The sequence below is a fragment of the Hypanus sabinus genome, unplaced genomic scaffold, assembly GCF_030144855.1.
Source record: "Hypanus sabinus isolate sHypSab1 unplaced genomic scaffold, sHypSab1.hap1 scaffold_164, whole genome shotgun sequence".
In the NCBI taxonomy this organism is placed as follows: Eukaryota; Metazoa; Chordata; class Chondrichthyes; order Myliobatiformes; family Dasyatidae; genus Hypanus; species Hypanus sabinus.
Window position 1 is genome coordinate 377530 of NW_026779721.1, and position 25462 is coordinate 402991.

The 25462-nt window shown below is 44.8% G+C and overlaps 3 protein-coding genes across 5 annotated transcripts in view; 1 reads left to right on the top strand and 2 right to left on the bottom strand.

Annotated features, from left to right (window-relative positions):
* The window catches only part of LOC132387222 (oocyte zinc finger protein XlCOF6.1-like), a 123783-nt gene that overhangs the window by 97003 nt on the left and 1318 nt on the right, over positions 1 to 25462 (top strand). Inside the window, exons 3-4 of one of the 3 annotated variants that reach the window (XR_009509813.1) lie at positions 17864 to 17952; positions 24719 to 24792. The gene's annotated coding sequence lies outside the window, so the exon portion shown is untranslated. Of the gene's footprint in view, positions 1 to 17863; positions 17953 to 23327; positions 23543 to 24718; positions 24793 to 25462 lie in introns of those variants that run through there. The other 2 variants (XR_009509821.1, XR_009509820.1) reach the window with 2 other exon arrangements.
* LOC132387218 (gastrula zinc finger protein XlCGF8.2DB-like) overlaps positions 1 to 25462 on the bottom strand; it is a 93489-nt gene that overhangs the window by 54718 nt on the left and 13309 nt on the right. The window lies entirely within an intron of this gene.
* On the bottom strand, positions 11356 to 24537 carry LOC132387221 (oocyte zinc finger protein XlCOF6-like). The gene is made up of 2 exons (XM_059959577.1): positions 23578 to 24537; positions 11356 to 15540 (listed from the first exon to the last, which is right to left on the bottom strand). The coding sequence occupies exon 2, from the start codon at positions 15149 to 15151 to the stop codon at positions 14450 to 14452; it is 702 nt and encodes a 233-aa protein (XP_059815560.1). The 5' UTR covers positions 15152 to 15540; positions 23578 to 24537; the 3' UTR covers positions 11356 to 14449.

Consider the following 25462-nt stretch of genomic DNA (forward strand, 5'->3'; position numbering starts at 1 on the left):
TTCGATAAAATCCCTCCTCTCCTTCCCCAGGGAGCTGGCATCAAACCGACGGGCCGAGCGGTCTCCTCCTACCTCTCGGTGACGCATCAGACTCCGGCCGCAGGAGACGCTTCACAAACGCCCCAACTTCCCTTGGAGGGAAATGGAAATAAATCAAAAAACGGACATTTACTCCACTGTGATGTGGAGTTTGAGGCCGGAGCGGGAGGCGAGCTCAGCAGGGGTAACGCCCTCTGGACTTGTCCACCTCTGCGACTGGTGGTAACAAGTGATTGACATCGCTTTACACCAATGGGAATAGTGCAGCCCCTGAATCCTCTGTTGATAGCGGTGTGGGAGGGCTGGTCACGTGATTATTAGCCCAGCTATTAAACTGATAAAGCCCGAGCTCACCAGCGCATGGATGACGTAAGACGCTGTGCACGTAAGGGCAGATCCCGGTGTGGGAAGCCCATGCGTGACGTCAGGCGCGAGGGGGGTCTGTGCGACGTCACCTGTGGGGATGCGCTCTCATTTAAATGCACCTTAATGTGCGTTTCTTATGATTTCAGAGGGACAACAACATTAATCACGGATTTCATTACTGAATCCACTGTTGTGAGATGTAAAGTCAACTGTTATGTGTCCGGCTGGGCCGTGTTGTTTTGGGGGCTATTGATCGATTAATTAGCTATTTGATCGGGCATATCCCTTTAGATTTATTTGTGGAAATCAGCAGCAGTGGATATTGATAAATTTCTGTAGGTTGGATGACTGAGTGAATCCCGTCCCACGTACTTCCTCATCTTGGTCTTCCTGGAATCATTCTTTGAAACTTCTCCGGACCCACTCAATTACGAGCACATCTTTTGCTCAGATAATAAGACGTAAGTACAGATCGGAATCTGCTCATAATGCACCAACAGTGATCTGCCCAATGCGTTATAAAGCTATTGTATCGCATCCTTGCTCTTATATTGTTAACATTGCAGTTGTCATCCTTAATCAACTCAATCTGCAAGCAAATCTTTAGGGCCTCTTGCTCAAGGACTCACAAGCACTTATGCACATCTAATTTTTTCAAGTTTCTCCCATTTTTTTTCTACGCCAAATACTTCTACCAAATGTACATGAGTTGCATACACTGTATTTCAACTGCTACTTTGCTGGCCTTCTCCAGACCTATCGAAGTCCTTCTGCAGACTCCCGCTTTGCTCTAAACTACCTGTCCCGTACCTATCTTTGTATCAACTGCAATGTTCGTCACCAAGGTATCAATTCTGTCATCCATCTCATTCACATTTAACATGAAATGATGCGGTCTCAATACTGACCCCTACAGAACAGCATTAGTTACCGACAGCAAAACAGAATTACCCACATTATTCTGACTCTTTCTCCCTTGTCAGTACAAGTTTCTTTCCTGTAATTCCATGAGCTGTGATCCTGTTAAGCAGCCTCACGTGCAGCACCTTAGAAACATAGAAAACCTGCGGCACGTTACAGGCCCTTTGGCTCACAAAGCGATGCCGAACATGTCCTTGCTCTAGAAATGCCAAGGGTTACCTACAGTTCTCTGTTTTTCTAATCTCCGTGTACCTATCCAGGAGTCTCTTAAAAGACCCTATCGTGTCCGCCTCTACCACGATTGCCGGCAGCCCATTCCAAACACTTACCACTCTCTGTGTAAAAAACTTACCCCTGACATCTCCTCTGTACCTACTTCCAAGCATCTTCAAACTATGCCCTCGTGCTCGCAATTTCAGCCCTGGGAAAAAGCCTCTAACTATCCATACGATCAATGTCTCTCATTTTCTTGAACAACTCTATCAGGTCACCGCTCATCCTCCATCACTCCAAGGAGAAAAGACTGAGTTCACTCAACCTATTCTCAAAAGACATGCTCTCCTATCCAGACACCATCCTCGTAAATCTCCTCAGCACCCTTTCTATGGCTTCCACATCCTTCCTGTAGTTTGGCGACCAGAACTGAGCACAGTACTCCAAGTGGGGTCTGACCAAAGTCCTATATAGCTGCAACATTACATCTCGGCTTTTAAACTCAAGCCTGAGGTTGATTAAGGCCAATGCACAGTATGGCTTCTTAACCACAGAGTCAACCTACATAGCAGCTTTGAGTGTCCTATGGACTCCGTCCCCAAGATCCCTCTGTTCCTCCACACTGCCAAGAGGCTTACCATTAATACTATATTCTATAATATTTGACAGAAGAAAATGAACCACATCACACTTCTTTGGGTTGAACTCCGTTTGCCACTTCTCAGCCCAGGTTTGCAGACTATCAATATCCCCCTGCAACCTAACCCAACCTTTGTGTCATCAGCAAATTTACTAACCCGTACCTCCACATCCTTATCCAGGTCATTTATAAAAGTCACGAAGGGTAGGGGTCCCAGAACCGATCCCTGAGGCAGACCACTGGTCACCGACCTCCATGCAGAATATGACCAGTCTACAACCACTCTTTGTCTTCTGTGAGCAAGGCAGCTCTGGATGCACAAAGCAATGTGTCCTTGGATCCCATGCTTCCTTACTTTTTCAATCAGCCTTGCATGGGGTACCTTGTTGAAGATCATCTGAAAATCCAAGCAAACAACACACACTGCCTCTGCTTTATCTATCCTGCCTGTTATTTCCGCAAAGTATTCCAAGAGATTTGTCAGTCAAGATTTCCTTGAAGAAATCCGGCTGACTTTGGCCTACTTCATCATGTTTCCCCAATTACAGTACCCAAAAAACACACTCTTAGTACACTCTAACATCTTCCTGACCACTAACTGTCCAATAATTTTCTTTCTTGTGCCCCCTCTCTTCTTAAAGAGTGGAGTGACATTTGCAAATTTCTGATCTACCAGAACCGTTCTAAAATCTAGTGATTTGTGATAGATCATTACTCATCACTTGAAGAGGAATCTACGGGGGAACTTCTTCATTCAGAGGCGGGGAGAGTGTGCCCCGAGCTGCAGAGCAAGTGGCACGGACGATTGTAATCTTTAAGAGAAGTTTGCTTAGGTCACCGGATGAGAAGCATATGGAGGGCGATGGTCCAGGTGGAAGTTGTTGGAGCTCGGGAGATTAATGCTTTAGCATGGACTAGACTGACCGAATGGCATTTTCCTGTGTTGTAGTATTTTATGACTCTAATGCCTTCACAATCTCTTCAGCTACCTCTTTCTGAACTCTGCGGTGTCTTATCTACCTTCAGGCCTTTCAGCTACAAAAACATCTTCTCTCCTTGGTAAAAGCATGTATCCTCACTTCTGCCCCAGGTACTGCTGAATGTTTGGCTTTTATGTAATAAATTTAATGACACAACTGTAGTGGGTGACTTCACTCTGCAGGAGGATTGGGAAAGTCAGATTGGCGTGAGGTCGCAAAAGAGGGGATGTATTGAATGCTAACGAAATGGCTTTTTAGAGCAGCTGATGGTTGAGCCTACTCGGGGAACTGCGATCTTAGATTGGGTGTTGTGTAATAACCCAGATCTTATTAGGGAGGTTAATGTAAAGGAACCAGTAGAAGGCAGTGATCATAAAATGATTGAATTCCTACTGCAATTTGTGAGGGAGAAGCACAGGTCAGATGCATAGTATCACAATGGAATGAAAGGGAATTTCAGAGGCATGAGAGAGGTGATTCCCCAGTTGGATGCTGGTGGAGATGACGCCAGAACAGAAATGGCTGACGTTTCTGGGAATAGTTCATAATGTGCAGGATAGATATGTCCCACAGACATAGTGCTGACAAAGGAAGTGAAAGACTGTACAAACGAATATTAGGTAGCAAAAGTGAGTAGTAGTTGGATAATTGGGAAGCTTTTAACATCCAACAACAGGCAAATTTAAAATAAAAGCTATAAGGGGAAAGGTGAAATAAGACAGCAAACTATACAATAACATAAACCAGTTATAAAATATACGAAAGGGAAGCGAGAGTTGATATTGGTCCACTGGAAAATGATGCTCATGGGGTACAAATGGGGAAGAGATGGTAGACTAACTTGATAGGTACTTTGCATCCGTCTTGTCCGTGGAAGACACCACCAGTGTGCCAGAGATCCATGAGTGTCAGGGAACAGGAGTGAGTGCCATTGCTATTACAAAGGAAACGTTTGAGGCAAACTCAGGTTCTTAAAGTGGATAAGTCACCTGAACCAGTTGGACTACATCCCAGAGTCCTGAGAGAGGTTGCTGGAGAGATAACAGATGCATTGGTCATGACACGTCAAGGATCACTTGATTCTGGCATGGTCCCGGAGGACAGAAAGATTGCAAATGCCAATCCAATGTTTGAGAAGGGAGGAAGGCAAAGTAAAGCAAATTATAGTCCAGTTAGCCTAATCTCAGTGGCTGGGAAAGTGTGGAGTCATGATAACAGTTGAGGTTTTGGTGTACTAGGAGACTAATGATATAATGACAAAGCCAGCATAGGTTCTGTACAGGGAAATCTTGCCTGACAAGTCTGTTACAGATCTTCGAGGAAGTCAGAAGCAGGATAGACAAACGAGAGGCAGTGGATATCATTTACGTGGATTTTCAGAAAGCATCTGATAAGGTGTCACACATGAAACTGCTTAACAGGATAAAAGTCAGAAGTAATACTGGCATGGACAGAGGAATGGCTGACAGCCAAGAGGCAGCGAGTGGGAATAAAAGGGGCCTTTTCTGGTTGGCCAGCAGTGATTAGTGGTCTTCAGGGGTCAGTATTCGGACCGCTACTTCTTACATAGTTTGTCAATGACTTGGATAATGGAACTGATGGGGTTGTGTGGCTCAGACTGTGGGAAGAGATTCACCACATCATCTCACCTAGTGACTCACCAGTCAGTTCACACTGCAGAGAGGGATTTCACCTGCTCTGTCTGTGGGAAGGGATTTGCTCAGTCATCTAACCTACAGAGACACCAGCAAGTTCACACTGGGGAGAAGCTGTTCACCTGCTCAGACTGTGGGGATGGATTCACTCGATCATTCAACTTATAGGGACACCAGTGAGTTCACAGTGGGGAGAGGCTGTTCACCTACTCAGACTGTGGGAAGGGATTCACACAGTTAGGTAGCCTACAAGTACACCAGTTAGTTCACACTGGGGACCGGCCGTTCACCTGTTCAGACTGTGGGAAGGGATTTACCACATCATCTCACCTCGTGACCCATCAGTCAGTTCACACAGCAGAGAGGAATTTCACCCGCTCAGATTGTGAGAAGGGATTCACTCAGTTATCTGATCTACTGGCACACCAGTGAGTTCCACTGGGGAGAGGCCGTCGACCTCTGAATGTGGGAAGGCATTCACACGATTATCTCGTCTATTAAAACACCAGCAAGTTCACACCGGTTAGACGATGATCGTCTACTCAGACTTTGGGAAGAGATTCTCTCAACCGTCTTCACGAATGCTGCATCATTGTGCTCCACTGGGGAGAGGCCGTTCACCTGCTGTGAATATGGGAAGGGATTCACTCAATAATCTAACCTTGTAACACACGACTGGGTTCACATTGGGGAGAAAGTTCCAATAAGCTGCAGGCTGGATATTAGTCCATCCCCATTGCTGAATGCAATTTCAAGAGTGACTGGGGGAGCCTAGTACAAAAGGGCATGACTTAAGGTTTGCAGGGCGCCCATGCAGAACAGAGATGTGGAGAATTTTTTTTAGTCAGAGGGTGGTGAATCTGTGGCATTTTTTTGCCACGGGCAGCAGTGGAGGCCAAGTCATTGGGTGTGTTTAAGGCAGAGATTGATAGGTATCTGAGTAGTCAGGGCATCAAAGGTTATGGTGAGAAGGTGGGGGAATGGGACTAAAGGGCAGATTGGATCAGCTCATGATGAAATGGTGGAGCAGACTCGAAGGGCCAAATGGCCGATTCTGCTCCTGTGTCTTGTGGTCGTTTTTTTTTTCTCATGTGCGTTATTCTTCTTCCTCCTTCTGTCCAAGGAAGTGTTAATCCCGGTGGGTTTGAGTGTAAATAGTCTTTTCTAAACTTGTCATTTCTGTTCTTACTTATCTTTGTAAATTTTAGTGATCGAAATGGGACTAAGATATTTTCATTTAAAAAAGTCAATGTCAGTATTGATGGAAGTGTTTATTGCCTTTGTTGTACTTGTTGATTATTGAGCTCTGTTCCGCAGATTTTAAAGCCTTGAAATAAATTTTGTCACAGGTTTTCTCAATATTGCACTACTTTCTGTTGTCTTTGCTTGTTGATTTCCCAGATACGTGGTTATCAGGAGTCCCAAAGAAGGATATTGGCCCGAAATGTTGATTCCCATCCACAGATGCTGCCTGACCTGCTGAGCTTCTCCAGCACTTTGTGTGAATTTCTCTCGATTTCTTGCACCTGCAAGTCCTCTTGTTTCCCATATATTTATATGTTTAGTGAAATAACAAGCCGGTCGTGGGGTTGTGTGACTCTGTTGGTGAAATATTAAATAAAATCGTTAGATAAGAGGTGGCATAGCGTTGGGCAGTGTAGAATCTGTGGGTAGTATTAAGGAACAGCAAATGTACAAAAAACCCCTGATGGGAATTTTATAGTGACCCCAAAACAGTAGTAAATATGTGGTCCACAAATTACAATGAGAGATGGAAAATGAGTGCCAAACGGGCAATGTTACAATAGTCATGGGGATTGTCATGCAGGTGATTAGGAAAATCAGGATGGTGTTGGTCTCAAGAGGAGGAATTCCTAGAATGCCGACAAGATGCTTTTTAGAGCAGCTCGTGATTGAGCCCACTTGGGGATCAGCTATTCTGGGTTGGGTGTAGTAATGAACCGGAATTAATTAGGTCACTTGAGTCCAAAGAACCCTCAGGGGCAAGTGTTCTTGATCTGATCAAATTCACCCCGATATTAGAGAAGGAGAAACTAAAGTCGATGTGGAATAAAGAGAATTAGAGAGGCATGAGAGAAAAATTGTCAAAATTGGTTTAAAAAGAACATGAAAACAGAGCAGCAATGGCTGGAATTTCTAGAAGCAATTCAGAAGTCACAGAGTGGAAGTGGTATTCTAAAGGTAAGGTGACAAAACCGTGGCTGATAAGAGAAACCGAAGACAACATATAAAACAAAGAGAGGGCACAGAACAAAAATTACTATAAGTTGGAGGATTGTGAAGCTTTTAAAAGCAAACAGAATGCAACTAAAATCATTAAGAAGGAAGGAATACTTAGGTGAACTAGCCAGTAATATTAAAGAGGATACTATTTTTTTCTTCAGGCATATATAGTGTAAAAGAGAGACAGAAGCGAATATCAAACCAATGGAAAATGATGCTGGAGAGGTATTAATGGGGTGAGGGTGAAAGATGATGGCTGATGAACTGAATAAGTATCACTCTTATCTGTAGAAGACACTGGCAGGAATATGGAAGTCCCAGATGTCAGTGGTCAGAATGTGTAAAGTTATGTTACTCGGGGGTATGTAGAAGGAAAGATGGGCAGTAATTTTTTTACTGGAAGGAGAAACCGATATTCATGCCTTCCTGTTGGAGCTCTGCAGGTGGAATATGATGTGTTTCTCTTCAACCCTGAGGCTGTCAAGTTGAACAACTCCAGCTATAGCAATTCTGCCATCATCCCTGCTGGTGTCCCCTTCCAATCAACTTTGGTAAGCTCTTGTCCCGTGCCTCCGTAGTTCCCCTCACCCTATTAATAATGATGCATCTTGTTGTACCTTTCCTCTCTCAAAGTGCAGGGTGAATTGCAACATGTTACGATCACAATGTCCACGTGGTTCCTTTACCATAAGCTCCCTAATCAAATTTGGTTCTTTGGACAACACCCATTCCAGAATTAACATTTTTTAAGAGGGCACAATTACAAGCAATTCTAAAAGCACCTCATTAGTATTTTCCAATTTCCCTCTCTTGAGATCAAGCACCAACCTAATTTTCATAATCTATCTCCACCCATCCCACTGATGGACGATTCATCTCACTCTCATTGGTGGGGAGATGCTCAGCATCCTTACCAGGATTAACCAGCCTCCGGGACAGATACTTTTCCCAACCAGTAAGGCTGATAAATATCTCTACCCTCTAACCCACCCTTCCACAACACCAAACACCTCTACTTTATCATTTCCTGTCTGTCATCTTATATGCAGGCATCCAATGCCGAGCGTCACTTTATGAACATACAATCAATCCGTGCACAGTATATAAGCCGTGGATATATGTTGTTACTATTGTGTTTTTGTGTTGTATTGGAGCCGGAGTAATAATTATTTCGACCTCGTTTACACGTGCCTGCTGGAAATGGAATTAAACAACTCTGAATCTTGAGTAAATATTTCAGCAGGCTGCAGCGTTACATTTCTGTCTCTCAGCGTTATTGCGGCAGAGCGCCACCTGGTGACAATGGAGTCCACAAATCGGGGGTCCTGTTATTGTGGCAAATCACCACCAAGTGGTAGTGTTGTCCACAAAAGGGAGAGGTTTACAGCGATAGTGAAGTGGACTGGAAGCCAACTGCAAGTGGATGAAGTGCCAGACCTGCCCGAGACCACTTTCCTCACCACTAGTCAGGGTCCCAAACAGTCCTTCCATTTGAGGCAACTTTTCAACATCGTGCTTGTTGGGGTCATCCACTGTTTCCGGTTTTCCAGTTGTGGCCTCCTCGACATCAGTGAGACCCGATGTAGTCTCTGCATACTGCACTCTGTCCCGCTGAGTTTCTGCAGATGTTGGAGATGCAGAGTCACAGACACAAAATGTTGGAGGAAGTCAGGAGTTCTGGTAGCTACTATAGAGGGGATGAAGCAAAACAGAGATTTCCTGCCGAGACCCCTCATCAGGACTGGAAGTGCGGAGAAGCCGGAATAAGATGGAGCGGGGAGTGGAAAGAGTCCAAGCTGGTAGGTGATAGGTGAAGCCTGATAAGAGTGAAGGTGAGTGGGTGGGGGAGGTGGGAGATGAAGTGAGACGCTGTGAGGTGGTTGGTGGAAAATGCAAAGGGCTGAAAAGGAGGAATCTGATAGGAGAGGAGAGCGGACAATGGGGAAGAAAGTAAAGGGGAACCAGAGGGAGACGATCCGCCGTGGAGAAGAGAGAAGTGAGGAGACATAATGGAGGAGACTGGCGTGTGGGTTGATGAAATGAAAACATGGAGATAGAAGTTAAAGATATCGATGCTCATGCTACCCGGAAGTAATATGAGGTGTTGCTCCTCCAACCTGAGAGTGCACTCATCGTGTTAGTTAAACAATGAAACGGAAGGGAGAGTGGATTAATGATTTTCCCCTGGGATCCCTATTAAATCAATCCTCTCTCACCTTAAACCAGTCCTCTCTGTTTGTTGATTCCACAAAAGTGGAGTAAAGGAAAAAATAAACATAGAAAACCTACAGCATTATAAAGGCCCTTCGGCCCACAAAGTTGTGCTGAGCATGTCCCGACATTAGAATTTACGAGGGTTACCTATAGCCCTCTATTTTTCTGAGCTCCATGTACCTATCCAGTAGTCTCTTAAAAGACCCTATCGTAGCCGCCTCCACCACCATTGCCGGCAGCCCATTCCACACACCCACCACTCTGAGTATAAAACTTACCCCTGACATCTCCTCTGTACCTGCTCCCAAGCACATTAAACCCGTGGCAGCCATTGTAGCCCTGAGGAAAAGCCGCTGACTATCTACAAGATCAATGCCTCTCATCATCTTGTACACCTCTATCAGGTCACCTCTTATCCTCAGTCGCTCCAAGGAGAAAAGGCCGAATTCTCTCAACTGCGCACTTTCTCCGTTTCTGTACACTTATAGTTTGGAACACCTGCATAATGTCGGCCTCATTAGTAAGTCTTCGGAATCTGTTGAATTTATAACAGTGCTAGTGTACAGTAGAGAGTCAACTCAGGCCTGCTAAACCCTACCACTGATTCTGTTCCACGACTCTCCTTTTAAATCCTCCCCTGTTGTTCCCCTCTCGTTCTCCCTGCAGAATGGGTTGCAGTCACCACTTTCTGGGGGAAGAGGTTCCCCTTGAGTTATCTGCAGACTGCAGCACCCGCAGTAACAACAGGGTTTAACTGCTGCCACTGTCTGTAAGTAGTCTGTATGTTCTCCCCGTGAATGGGTGTTCCGGTTTCCACCCACATTCCCAAGACCATAACTTCCAGACAAGATGGTGCAGTTCAAGACTGCAGTTCTCTCCAACATGTTCTTCGCCCCTCTCATCTCTGGACTGATGAAGAATGACTTTGCTAGTTAACCTCCTTATTCACGACTCATTTCCATATTATGGGTCATTTTCCCTGCTTCTAAAATTTGTTGAAAACACCCCTGTCCTTTAAAGACTGAAAGCAGAATGGGGAACCACCTGTCGGATGTTCAACGAAGCAGGGTCAGAAACCCGAGGGAAGTCTACACAGGGCAGAGAGTGGGGCTTTGGATTCTGAACGTATGATGAGAAGGGAAGCAGCAGCGGGGCGTGGCAACGAATGACAGAGTAGCAACATTTGGAAGCTGATTGACAGAGAATGTAATTTGGTTGTCTGACTGATGGCACAAACAATGACTGTGGTGAGGTGCTCCACTGGTTGAGGAACATGTGTTGGGAATGGTTTAATCTGCTGGGGGAGTTGATCGTGTTTGGTTATCCCGTAATATTATAACCGGATGGTTATTATGGATTGTCCTATCTGAAATAATGTATTGATTATCATATAATATGTAAGATTTTGACACTAAAACTGTATCGGGCTTGAATTTATGGTACCTCTGTGAAGTGATGGGCATTCATGAGTTTGTATTTTAAAGCAAGATTTTGGTGAATGATATTTGCCATTTGTTTGTACCTTTGTAAGTAATCAGATTGAGTTAAACTGCTGCAGGATCCTGGAGTGTGTTGGATTGTGTCTGGTTTCTCTGGCATTTTCTGCACTAACTGCCTCGTTTGTTAATATTTCATGTATTTTTGATGTTTTTCCCCTTTTGTCAAACGTCCTTTATTTCTGCAAGGAACCCCTTTGTTTTTTGGGGAGAGGTCACCAACTCCCACTCAGGTGCTCAAGGCTTCCTTGTCACCATCTAGTCTACTCAGATCGTTGGGATGTCTCCCATGGAGGGTCATACTCATTCCACTGGTTAATGTTTTCTTCCAGAGTGATGATTTATTGTTCTGAGTTGGCCTCACATGTACGTGTTCTGGTCTGTATTTCTTATCACGATTGCAAATACACACATGGAGAGCTGAATCCTGTTCATTTTTGATGAAAATATATACTTAAAAGTTTTATCTGTTTTTCTTGTTTTTTTTTATTGAAGTTCATCGTCAAACAAACATTTCCAGAAGGTGTATTTCAGACATTGTAGATATATATCATATAATCATATATGTCACAAATCTCAGCATTGAATTTATCTGAGGTATACACTTATAGAAAAGGGTGAAAGAAAAAACAAGCAAAAGGAAAAAAAAACTATGTACAAGTAGGGAGTGATCTTTTTTTTAACAACATATTAAATGATTTGTGAGAATAAAATCAGGCCTATGAGGCATTATGTAGTTAAACCATTTTTCCCAGTATGAATCAAATTGTTCCAGATTATGATTATCTTCTCCATTTTGTAAATGTCCATTGTAATTTCCATCCATGCATTTAACCTTGGGCTCTCCTGTGATAACCATTCCCTAGTAACAGTCTTTTTACCAGCCGCCAACCACATATTCATTAAATATTTATCTTTTTTCAACCATTCTTGAGGTATATATACAAAATATATGGTCTTGCTCCCCAAGGGTATTTCACATTTAAATATGCCATGTCGGGCATTGTGTATCCCCCTACAATAGTCTTTGATAGCAGGGCAGTCACAAAAAAATATAATAATGATTTGCATTTCAATTTCCACAGTTTCTCCAGCAAACAGCGAGGTTACTATCATAATGGGATTTCTAAGAGGGTGTAATAAAATATCTTATCAAGTTTTTCTGTCCGAACTCCCTCCATTTCTGTGAACTGGTACACTTCCATTGATACCTCCATATTGTTGTCCATTCTTCCTCAGATATAATTATCCCTCCTTCCTTCTCCCATTTTGTTTTAAAGTATGAAGTATTTTAAGATTTGACAAACACTTATTCCTTATTAAACCCTTATTCATGCTTGAAATAATTTTACTACCGTTATCTGAATTATATGCTTTTCTAAACAGCTCTAACGTGCACGTACTTGCCTTGGTTACAATTTTAAGCATCCTATTGACATAGTGTCGCATCTATAAATACTGATAAAAATCTTGTTTTTCTAAATGTTTCTCTTTCAGCATTTCAAAGCTGAACAGTGTTCCTTCTTTCATCATGTTGCAAAGAACTGTTATTCCTTTAGCTGCCCAGTCCTTAAATCTAGCATCCAATTTATTTGGTGTAAAATCCGAGTCATATGCACACCATTTAAGAATTGCAGTATCTCCCTGGAGAATATATTCTTTTATAGTAGTTTTCCATATTTTAAGAGTCAATTTCACCCATGGATTATCAATAGTATTTATGTACCTTTGCAAGTTATTATCAGACAAAACTGCTTGTATGGGGATGGGAAGTACCCGCTCCTCAATGTTTTTCCATTGAGCGTCATACGATGGGTCGCTCCAGCATATCACAGCTCTCAACTGTGCTGCAAAATAATAACCTCTAAGAGAAGTTAGGCCACATCCACCTTTTTCCTTTGCTAATTGCTAAGTTTTGAGACGAACTCTAGGCCTTTTACCTTGCCAAATATACCTTGATAACATCTTGTTCCATTCATTGAATTGATTTTGATTAATCTCTATTGGTAGGGTCTGAAAGAGCTATAACAGTCTGGGCAGTGTATTCATTATAATAGACTCACTCCTTGAACAGAAACTAAAAGAAAGGAATCAGGTTCCATCTTGCTATATATTCCTTAATGTTCTTTTTATATAAAGGCTGATAATTACATTCTGATAATGTTGCCTAATCTTTTGGCATAATGATGCCCAAATATCTGAAAGACTCTGTTTGCCTTGCCCAGGGATACCTACTTTCAATTTCTCTTTGTGGGCTATAGTAATAAGAAAGTAATTGGTTTTTATCTATGTTGATCTTGTATCCTGATAATTGACCATATTGTTCAAAGGATTGCATCAATTTAGGTAAAGAGTATGTTGTTTGCCCTAGATAAATCAAAACGTCATCCACGTAACAAGCCAATTTATGCTCTGCCCCTTTACTAGTAATTACCCATTTTGTCTCATGTATTGAGCTAATGGTTCCAGATATAACGCGAAGAGTAGTGCTGACCATGCACAACCCTGTCTTGTGCCCCTTTCCAGGGTAAGACTATTTGATAAATATCCATTGATTTTAATCCCAGGGGTAGGGTTGTCATATAGTGCCTGTAGTTTTAATAATTGTTATGGAAAACAAATCTATGTGAAAATGTGTAAAGAAAATTCCAATTAACCAAATCAAATGCCTTTTCAGCGTCCACGCTTATCACTATTGCTTTGATTTTTTTGTATATATGATCCATAATGTGAAGTATCCTTTGTATATTGTGCAAACACGAGGAAATCTGCAGATGCTGGAAATTCAAACAACACACACACAATCCTGATGGAACACAGCAGGCCAGGCAGCATCTATAGGAAGAAGCACTGTCGATGTCTCAGGCCGAGACCCTTCGTCAGGACTAACTGAAAGGAAAGATACTAAGAGATTTGAAAGTAGGAGGGGGAGGGGGAATTGCGAAATGATAGGAGAGGATCGGAGTGGGTGGAGTGAAGCGGAAAGCTGGAAAGGTGATTGGCAAAAGTGATTCAGAGCTGGAGAAGGGAAAGGATCATGGGACAGGAGGCCTAGGGAGGAAGAAAAGGGGAGGGGAGCACCAGAGGGAGATGAAGAACAAGCAGAGTGATGGGCAGGGATGGGCTAAGGGGAGGAGGGGCATTAACAGAAGTTAGAGAAGTCAATGCTCATGCCTTTCTTTCTCCCTTATCACTATTTTATCACATTTGCCGTCTTTGCCAGCTCGGCTTTTTGCTGTTCAGTTAACACAGCTACTTTCTCTATGTTCAGCTCCACCTCCCGTTCTGCGGTGAGTCCGGCCTCCGCATCGTCATTGGCTTCCATGAGTTTCTCGGCTTCTATTGTGAACTTATTGAAACTCACTCTGAGCTCCTCTTCAGACATGTCTTCATAGGTCCTGGTAATGCTGTCGGCCAGACGAGAAAACAATCTTTTTGCTGTCATTCTCTCTTGCTTGAGTTGCTCAACTGATTTCCCAATAGCTTGGTCAGCCATGTTTGATTCCCTCTGCAGGTGAAAGCACAACTTTTTAGTGATGCTTTGATGTTTTTTTTATCTCAACTTGATTTCCTTCCTTTTCCAGGACTCCAGGTTATTGCTCTTGCTGTTCCAGCTCAAAGCTCCCAGATTTCTGTTTCCTGGTCAAACAGTTTTGTCAAGTCTGAGCAGGTGAACAGCCTCTACCCAGTGTGAACCTGCTGGTGTTTTTCGAGACCAGATGACCGAGTGAATCCCTTCCGACAGACTGAGCAGGTGAATGGCTTCTCCCCAGTGTGAACTCGATGATGTACCAGTAGGGTAGATGACTGAGTGAATCCCTTCCCACATTCTGAGCAGGAGAATGGCTTCTCCCCAGTGTGAACTCGCAGGTGTTCAAGTAGGTGGGATGACCGAGTGAATCTCTTCCCACATTCTGAGCAGGTGAACGGCTTCTCCCCAGTGTGAGCTCGCTGATGACTCAGTAGGTTGGATGACTGAGTGAATCCCTTCCCACAGACTGAGCAGGTGAACAGCCGCTGCCTGGTATGAACTCGCTGATGTTTCTGTCTGCTGGATGAATCAGTGAATCCTTCCCCACATTCTGAGCAGGTGAACGGCTTCTCCCCAGTGTGAACTCGCTGATGTCTCTGCAGGTTGGATAACTGAGTGAATCCCTTCCCACATTCAGAGCAGGAGAATGGCTTCTCCCCAGTGTGAACTCGCAGGTGTTCAAGTAGGTGGGATGACCGAGTAAATCTCTTCCCACATTCTGAGCAGGTGAACGGCTTCTCTCCAGTGTGAACTCGCTGATGTCTCTGTAGGCTGGATAACTGAGTGAATCTCTTCCCACAGACTGAGCAGGTGAACGGCTGCTCCCCGGTGTGAACTCGCTGGTGAGCCATTAGGTCAGATGACAGAGTGAATCCTTCCCCACAAATTCAGCAGTTGACCAGCCTCTGCCCAGTGTGAACTGACTGGTGTGTCCACAGGTGGGAAGACCGACTGAACCCCTTCCCACACACAGAATAGTTGAATGGCCTTGCCCAGTATGTAGCTTCAGTTGAGATTACTGAGTGAGTCCATTCCCAGTGTCTGAGCAGGTGAACGGTCTCTTCCCTGTGTAAAATGACGGACGTGTCAGTTGGTCAGATGATCGAGTGAATCTCTCCCCACAGTCTGAGCAGGAAGGATGGTTGATTGAATCTCTTGTTCCTTAAATATCTAAACAGAGACAGCACAACTGGTGTGTTGTGTTTGAATTCCCATAGACAAATTCCTTGTCGTTTTTAACCTGTAAAAAAATTTAAAATCCATCAGTGGGTGAAGGACAACATTTGATATGAGATCACTTGAGTTGCCAAGGTTTGATTTGGTATCACACTGTTACAGTGAAGCTCAACACAAGTTGGAGAGCGAAATCATCTTCGAACCGGGCACAGTGCTGGTATCTGGAAAAACCCACAAACTCTCTGATGCTCTATAAGAGTGGGGTATTTCTGCCATCTCCAATATGTGACGGCTCAGTTTGACTCTCTTCAATGGTATTATTCCCTGTTCCCACTGAGCTGAAAGGGTATCAGGCCCCACAGTAACAGAAACCCTCTCATGGCGCATGAGCGCCAGACTTTGAGATGAAAGGTCCTGAGTTCGAATCCAGCCGGCTCCCCTGCACGCATTCCATCCGTGCTGGGTTATGAGCTGGTGATCTCTTTGGCCCCTCACCCAGCAGAAGGTAATGGCAAACCACTGCAGTAACTTGCCTCAACGTTAGAGAGACATGGAGAAACTCTGGAATTGAGGATTTCTCCTACTCAGATATATGGTTGGTCTGCACAGCTCTTAAAGGAATTCGAGTGAATGATAGTATTATTTAAGGTTCTTGTCATGGAAAAGTACAACACAGAAACAGGCCCTTCCAGTTTGTGTTGAACTATTTAAACTTTCTACTCCCATACCCCTTTCATCCAAGTACCTATGCAAACCTCTTAAATTTTGAAATTGAGCTCGCATGCACCACTTCTGCTGGCTGCTCATTCCACACCCGGATCTGTGTGAAGAATTTTCCCCTCATGTTCCAATTAACCTTTCACCTTTCACCCTTAACCCATGGCTTCTGGTTGTAGTCCCCCCCCCCATCTCAGTGGAGAAAGCCAGCTTGCATTTACCCCATCTATAACCCTCATAATTGTGGTATACCTCCATCAAATCTCCCCTCAATCTTCTACCTTCCAAGGAATAAAGTCCTGACCTGTTCCAGTCTCTCCTTATAACCCAAGTCCTCCAGACCTGGCATTTCTCTGAAATCTCTGAACCCGTTTTACATCTTTCCTGTAGGTTGATGACCAAAACTGCACTCAATACTCCAGATTAGGCATCACCAATGTCTTGTACAAAGTCAACATAACATACCATTCAATACTTTGGTTTATGAAGGACTATGTGCCAAAATCTTTCTTTCCGTCCCTATCGAACTGTGACACCACTTTTAGTGAAACATAGGCCTGTATTCCCAGATCCCTTTCATCAACAACACTCCTACATGTCCGACCAGTCACTGTGTAAGACCCACCCTGGTAGGTCCTACCAACATACAACATCTCACACTTCTCTGCATTGAATTCCATTTTCCATTTCTCAAGCCATATTTCCACCTGGTCCAGTTCGCACTACAAGCCATGATAGTCTTCTCACAGTCCGCTGAATCCCCAGTCTCGGTTTCATCCTCCAATTTGCTGATCCCTAACCAGCTTATCATCCAGATTACTGATATAGATGACAAACAACAACAGATCCAGCACTGATCCCTGTGGCTCACCACCAGTCACAGGTTCCAGTCAGAGAGGCAACCATCTGCTACCATACTGGCTTCTCCCACAGACAGTGTCTCATCCAATTTACTGTCTCATCTTGAATGCTGAATGACTGAACCTTCTTGACCAACCTCCCATATGAGACTTTGTCAAGTGCCTTGCTAAAGTCCATGTAGGCAACATCCACTGCCTTGCCCTCAGCCACATTCCTGATAACTTCCTCGAGAGACTCTGTAAGACTGGTTAGACATGACCCACCATGCACAAAACCATGCTGTCTATCCTTAATCAGTCCACATCTATCCAAAAACTTATATATCCGGTTCCTGCACTTATGTTCTAATAACTTTCCCACTACTGATGTCACGCTCACTAACGTAACATTTTCTCGTTTCTCCTTACACCCCCTCTCGAACAGTGGAACAACATTGTCTGTCCTCCAATCCTCCAGTGCCTCACCTGGCACTAAGGATTATTTCAATATCTTTGCTTGGACCCCAACAATTTCTGCACTTGTGTTCCGCAGGGTCCTTGGGAACAACTAGTCAGGCTCTGGGGATTTATCCATGCTAATTTGCCTTAAGCCAGCAAACACCTCCACCTCTGTAATCTGTCCATGCTCTCTGTATTTGATGCTGCCTTGCCTCACCTCTATCGACTCTGTGTCCATCTCCTGAGTAAATACGGATGCAAAACTACTATTTAAAACCACCCCTATCTATTTTTTCTCCCATATAGATTACCATTCTGATCATCCAGAGTGGGCATGTTTCTGTTCTGACCTTCTCCATGTTTCTGTGACAGAGAAGCTGGCCAAACCTGACTGGAAGGGGAACCTGGTAGGAATGACGATGGAGCAGCAATGGCTGGAGTCTCTGGGAGCAACTCAGGAGGTGAGTGATAGACACATCCCAAAGAAGTGGAAGCATTGGAAAGGCAGGAGGACACAACTGTGGCTGAAATGAGAAGCCTAAGCCAACATAAAAGCCAAAGAGAGGGCAAATAATAGAGTAAAAAACATTGGGAAGCTTTTAGAAACCAACAGAAGTCAACTAAAGCAAGTCAGATGAGCTCAGGGCGTGGGAGTATGATATTGTAGTCATTAATGCATCTTGATAGCACCCAACAGCCTGAGGAATTTAGAGGAACAAAATATCCGGGGCCTCGATATCAGTTGAAAACAAAGGTTCCCTGCACCAGTTACCTTTCAACATTTATTTTGGTAGGCACATACAAACTCTGCACCCTCAAAATTTCACTTCTGAAGAACCCCCACTTACCAAGTACTCCTTTGCAGAAAACAGCCTGTCCCAGTCCACACTTTTCAAATCCTTGCAAATACCATAAACATTGATGTTGCTCCAATCTAGAATCTCAAGAGAGGTCCAGACCTCTGTTTTTCCATACTTACTTGGAATCTCATGGCATTATGATCACTATACACAAAGTGTTCCCATTCACTAATTTTTATCACCAGCCCTGGATCGTTTCCCAACAGCTTATTGCACAATTCTACGCCGGATGTTTTACATACTGATTAAGGAGCATTTGACAAGCTCTACCCCAGCTAGTCCTTTTACAGTATGGGAGTCCCAGTCAATATATGGAAAGTTAAAATCACTTACTATATCAACTTTTTTTTCTTGGTATAGTCTGTGAACTCTCTACAAACTTGTTCCTCCAGATTCCTCAGACTGTTGGGTGCAACCAATTCCCAGTAATGCCTACGATATCACAATTCCATGCCCTGGGCTCATCTGGCTTTCCTATGATGCTTCTTGCATCGTGATTTCCACAGCTCAACACATCCATCGCACCAGGCTCAAGCATTTGATGCTGACTCTGTCTGAGCTCTGAACAACATCTGTCTGGTGTCAAGAATACAACCTCTCCCTCAGTCAGAAAAACCTCTGACGCTGAATTTTGTGGTGAGGACGCAGGAAAGGTTTTCTTCTGATGACTCTCCATGCAGGTCATATTTGTGCAGGTGTCACTGCACAGTAGAACAGTGCACCACCACTTCAGAGTCTGCTAAATCTTCCTGAATGTTTTTTACAGTCAAACGGGGGTTTTGATTTGCCTTTCTAGCAATCCTACGAGTAGCTCTTTTGGAAAGTTTTCTTGGTCTTCCAGACATCAACTTGACCTCCACCGTTCCTGTTAAATGCCAGTTCTTACTTACATTATGTACTGAGGAAACAGCTACCTGAAAACGCTTTGCTATCTTCTTATAGCCTACTCCTGCTTTGTGGGCATCATTTATTTTAACTTTCAGAGTGCTCAGCGGCTGCTTAGAGGAGCCCATGGCTGCTGATTGTTGGGACAAGGTTGGAGGAGTCAGGATATTTATAAAGCTTTGCAATTTGTACAGCCTGGCCTGTCCTAATGATGATTGCAAACAAGCCATAGCCCTAACAAGCTAATTCAGGTCTGAGACCTTGGTAAAATTTAACTGAGAGCTCAAATCTCTTGGGGTGCCCAAACTTTTCCTTGGTGCTCCTTTCCCTTTTTTCTCCCACTCTAAAATTGTACAAAACAGAAATAATACACTAAACTCCTGATGAAGGGTTTCGGCCCGAAACGTCGTCACTACCTCCTCCCATAGATGCTGTCTGGCCTGCTGAGTTCTGCCAGCATTTTGTGTTTTTAATAATACACTAATCTTGCTTAAAATGTTGAATATTTTGTCTTTAATTTTGAGACTTTTGAAGACCAGTTCACCTTCTACTCACTTAACTATTCACAGTAACAGGAAGTTTGACCAGTGGTGCTGAGCCGTTTGCATACCATTGTATGGGATGGGGTGGAGAGTGCGGGGTGTGACGGGAGAGAGGGGGAGGAGGAGGAGGAGTGGGACTGAGAGGGAGCGAAGAGGAGAACGCGTGGGGTGAGTGGTAGATTTAGAGGATGAGAAAGAGGGGAAGACAATGTGGGATACGGGAGACAGCAGGGAGTGTTTGAGAGAGGGGAGAGGGTGGGACGTAGGGAGAGAGATAGAGAGGTTGAGAGCTGGAAATGGAGGTGGTTACAGAGTGGCGGAGGTGAGTGAGTGAGAGACAAGTTTGATTGAGGTGCGTGAGAGAGGAGGAGATGGAGAGGGGAAGACAGAGGGTAACTGAGATTGAGAGTGGGATGGCGGGTGATAGGGGTAGGGACAGGGATTGTGGAATGGGAGAGAGAATGAAACAGTAAGAGAAATAGATGGAGAGAAAGAGGGAGAGAGTGAGAGAAATGAAAAGATTCATGACAGAGTGAGGAGATGAAGAGAAACAAGAGAGAGGAGTATGATTTATTACTAGAGGGGTAGAGAGAGTGGCAAAAAAGGAGAGCGCGAGGAAAGGGGTGAAAGAGTGGGAGACTGGTCAAGTAGCAGTGCAACAGGGATAGGGAAAGAAGCGGGAGGGAGAGAGGCGGTGAGGAAGCAAGGATGATTGAGGGGGCGATGATAAGGAAGGGGTGAGGGAGAGTAGAGACAGTGAGGGAGAGAGGGAGCAAGAAGGAAGGGCTGGAGTAGAGGGCCCTATGAGGAAGAGGAACTGTGAGGAGGGTGTGGTGAGGGAAATGGGGTAAGTAGCTAGGGGTGAGTGAGAAAGGCAAGGAGATTGGTGTGTATGATCTGAATTGTTAGATGAACTATTTACTCAGTCCCCAGTTGCAGGGTCATTAATCACGTATGTTCACAAGTCACGGAACAAATCCACCATGCGATTACGGTTCCATGCTGGGAATTATGAGTGTGAGGGCAGCTTGCTGTTCTCGGTGTCGGATGTGGGAGGTCCTGGAGTCTCCTAGCCTCCCGGACGTTCACATTTGCGCCGGGTGCGCTGAGCTGCAGTTCCTAAGGGTCTGTGCCAGGGAACTGGAGCTGCAGCTCGATGACCTTCGTCTGGTCAGGGAGAGTGAGGAGGTGATAGAGAGGAGTTACAGGCAGGTGGTCACACCGGGGCCACGGGAGGCAGACAGGTGGGTCATGGTTAGGAGGGGGAAGGGGAAGAGTCAGGTACTAGAGAGTACCCCAGTGGCTGTACCCCTTGACAATTAAGTACTCCTGTTTGAATACTGTTGCGGGGGGTGGAGGGGGTGAACAGCCTACCTGGGGGAAGCAACTGTGGCCGTGCCTCTGGCACAGAGTCCAGCCCTGTGGCTCAGAAGGGGAGGGAAAGGAAGAGGAAGGCAGTAGTAATAGGGGACTCGATAGTTAGGGAGTCAGATAGGTGATTCTGTGGAGGCAGTCAGGAGATCTGGATGGTAGTTTGCCTCCCTGGTGCCAGGGTCCGGGATTGCGTCCAAGATATCCTTAAGTGGGAGGGTGAGGAGCCAGAGGTCGTGGTACATATAGGTACCAATGACATAGTTAGTTAAAGGGAAGAGGTCCTGAAAGGAAAATATAGGGATCTTGGAAGGGAGTTGAGAAGAAGGTCTGCAAAGGTAGTAATCTCGGGAATACTGCTTGTGCCACGTGACAGTGACAGTAGTAATGGAATGAGGTGGAGGATAAATGCGTGGCTGAGGGGTTGGAGCAGGGGGCAGGGATTCAAGATTCTGGATCATTCCAACCTCTTTTGGAGCAGGTGTGACCTGTACAAAAAGACGGGTTGCACTTGAAACCTAGTGGGACCAATATCCTGGCGGGGAGATCTGTGAAGGCTACTGGGGAGACTTTAAACTAGGATGATTGTGGGGGGAGTGGGAATCAAACTGAAGAGACTGGGAGAGAGGAGGTTAGGTCACAAATAGAGAAAGCTTGTAGACAGTGTGAGGAAATCTAGGAATAATGGTGCATATTTCCCTGAAGGTGGAATCTCATGTGGTGGTGAAGAAAGCTTTCGGTATGCTGACCTTTATAAATCAGAGCATTGAGTATAGGAGTTGGGATGTAATGTTAAAATTGTACAAGGCATTGGTGAGGCCAGATTTGGAGCATTGTATACAGTTCTGGTCACCAAATTATACGTAAGATGTCAACAGAGAACAGAGATTTACTAGAATGTTACCTGGGTTTCAGCACCTAAGTTACAGAGGAAGGTTGAACAAGTTAGGTCTTTATTCTTTGGAGCTTAGAAGGTTGAGGGGGAACTTGATAGAGGTATTTAAAATTATGAGGGGGGTAGATAGAGTTGACGTAGATAGGCTTTTTCCATTGAGTGCAGGGGAGATTCAAACAAGAGGACATGAGTTGAGAGTTAAGGGGCAAAAGTTTATGGGTAACACGAGGGGTAACTTCTTTACTCAGAGAGTGGTAACTGTGTGGAACGAGCTTCCAGTGGAAGTGGTAGAGACAGGTTCGATTTTGACATTTAAAAAAAAATTGGATAGGTATACGGACAGGAAAGGTATGGAGGGTTATGGGCTGAGTGCGGGTCGGTGTGACTGGGTGAGAGTAAGCATTCGGCACGGACTAAAAGGGCCGAGATGGCCTGTTTCTGTGCTGTAATCGTTATGTGGTTTTACTGCGTACGATTCTGGTCTCCGTATCCGACAGCAGGGAGTTTTAACACATACGGGGACCAACTGCAGCTCAACCCCAGCTGATGCGGGTGTTTCTACTGTTCAGGTGGCGGTGAGGAAGGTGTTAATCTCGGGTTTGTGTAAATCCAGGGCCGGTTGCAGTGGGAAAGGGCCGAGACCGAGCCGGACAGCGGGAGGCTCCGGGCTCTCCAGTCTTGCATCCCTGGTTTTAGTTTTGCACTGTGTCGGGATCGCGGGATCAGTTTGTTGTGGTTCCCCAAGCTGGGAGGGTGGACGTGGGTGAAGGGGGCCTGTCTATGTGTCGGTGTGGGATGAATGGTCAGAAGGGTCTGGGGCCACTGGCGGGACGGAGAGTGGTTGGGGTACTGTGGGTTATCGGAAGTAACATGACCTGGGTGGATGGGCAAGGGGTAAATTACGTTGTCAACGAGGGTGGATCTGGTCCAATGAATCAGACAGCTCAGCTCGCGTATCCTTTCAGGAGGCCACAATTCTCTCATCATCTTAATCACTGACTAATCTTCCTGTTAACATTGACTTGGTTACAGAGCCCCAGAGTCTGGGAATGGCTGGGTGGTAGGAGGCACAGCGTGATGGTGAGAGATTGCTTCTTGGACTCGAGTCCTGTGCTTAGTGACGTTCTCTGAGGTTACACCCATTGCTACTTGTAATCTATGTCAATAATTTAGTTGAGAAAGTACAGGGTATGGGGAGAGAGTTTGCAGCAAGTTCAAACAATTACTGTTTTTGAAAGACAGTCAGTATAAACAATCCCCTCTCTTCCCCTCTCCCCACTCAGAACTGACCAAAAGCTACATCAGAGGATGCAAGATCTTGAACTGAGTAACCACTGTGAGGGAATGGGAGTGGTTTCAAAGGGCTGGGCTGCTGGAAGCACATTACCAGACCTGGAGTGATTGCAACTGGGTCTGACAGAGGCATAACTGGTCCTTCTGGGCACATTCAGTCTCACTCCCCACTATTATGTACCTTCCTTTGTTCAGGTATGTAATGTCTAAAGGGCCAGTGTTTGAGTAAATGAGACTCACCAAACTTTCTCCGGACTGAATCACTGGAATCTCCGAGTCAGATGGGTTCTCTCCAGTCGGTGCTCTCAATCCTCGGGCTGGTTCACTTGTTGCTGTTCCCACGTCTTCAGTCGTGGTTTTTCTTCCAATAAATCTCTCACTGCAGGTCTAACTTTAACGTAAAATATAATGAAGCACGTTAACAATGAAAAGGCGAACTAAACATTTCTGCGTAATGTTACTAAGAACAAAGCTCACTGAAATTTAAACACTGAAGGCAGATTTAATGATCTCAGTAAACAATCTTTAATTGCCCCTCACATGTCACAAAATGATATGGGATAAGAAGGAGCAATCGTTCAGTCATGGTAATACACAAGACACAGGAACAGAATCAGGTGATTCGATCCATCTGGTCTGCCCACCATTCAACCAGGGCTGATTTTTATTCCAACACCATATTCCTGTCTTCCTCCTGTAACCCTGAAGCTACTTAGCAATCATGAATATATTAATCTCTGTCATAAATATACCCAAATCGCAGCCTCAACCAACCTCTGTGGCAACAAATTCCACAGATCAGGCATCTTTTGGCCAAAAAATTTTTCTCATCTGAGTTTAAGGGGAAGCATCTTTATTCTGAGACTGTGCTGTCAGATCACAGACTCTGTCTAATGGAAACATCCTCTCCATGTCCACTGTATCCAGACTTTTCAGCATTCGGTAGGTTTACTTAACCATACATCCCTCCACCACCCCCACCGTCCCTCTGAACTCCATTGAGCACAGGTCCAGAACCATCAAATGCTCCTCATACATAACACCGATCGTTCCTGAGATTATTCATGTAAACCTTGTTAGCAACAACTGTACTGAACACATTTCCAGGAAAAACAGTAAAATTGGTACCAGGATAATTGACAGGGAAATGTTGTGCTTTCTTTACTGTTCTACTATCACATGTGCTGGCGCGTGGCCAAGTGGTTAAGGCGTTGGTCCAGTGATCTGAAGGTTGCTAGTTCGAGCCTTGGCAGAGGCTGCGTGTGTGTCCTTGAGCGACGACACCGGTGCCAAGCTGTATGGGTCCTAATGCCCTTCCCTTGGAGACCTGCAGAGACTCTCAAAGAGGCCTACAAACTATCACAGCCATTTTCATTTCCAGGTTAAAACAGGTCCATTTCATGAAATATAAACAAGAAATAAAAAGAAACTGGAATTACCAGAAACACTCTGCAGGTAAGGAACAGCTTACAATACAATTCAATTAATAACATTTCATCAGAATGACTTCAAACATTTTCAGTTTTTAGTGCAGATCTCCAGCACAGCTGCCTGATTTCCACTGTGTGACAGTGGGGGAGGATGGGGGGGGGGGAGATTTCCGAACACAGTTTGAACACCAATCTCTGGGTCTATTTCTACTGTTGTAAACACGGAACAGCCCAGTTACTCACAGCCTCTCCCTGTGAGGATGGAATGGGAACATCCTCTCCTCAGATTGGCAGTCATTGCTTCCAAAGGAACTCCAGAAACAAACATCTGATCCCAGACCAGAAATACTCGATCAACACCTCACAAGCCCAAACAACTCAATCCCTGGGTCCACTTTAGCTGGATCAAAAACTATGATATCCCAGAACCCAACCTCACAGACTCACACAGCTGAACCTGCCACTCACTGACCCTGAGAGTCTCACACATCGTCCCCACATCTCACACTGGGTCGTGCAATCTGAGATTTCCCCACAGCCAATGGCCAGCTGCTCGAAATTTCTGCTTCATTGCAGGATGACCATCCAGCCCCATCTGTAGAAGCTCAAACCAAAGTCAAAGCCAAAACACCAGCAGTTCCATTTGCCTGGAAAGCCGATCACAGGATTAGAGCCCAAGCACCAACTCTCCCAGT

Bases quoted from the DNA above. Each gene is read 5' to 3' on its own strand.
- LOC132387221 (XM_059959577.1), bottom strand. From the start codon at position 15,151: ATGGCTCACCAGCGAGTTCACACCGGGGAGCAGCCGTTCACCTGCTCA.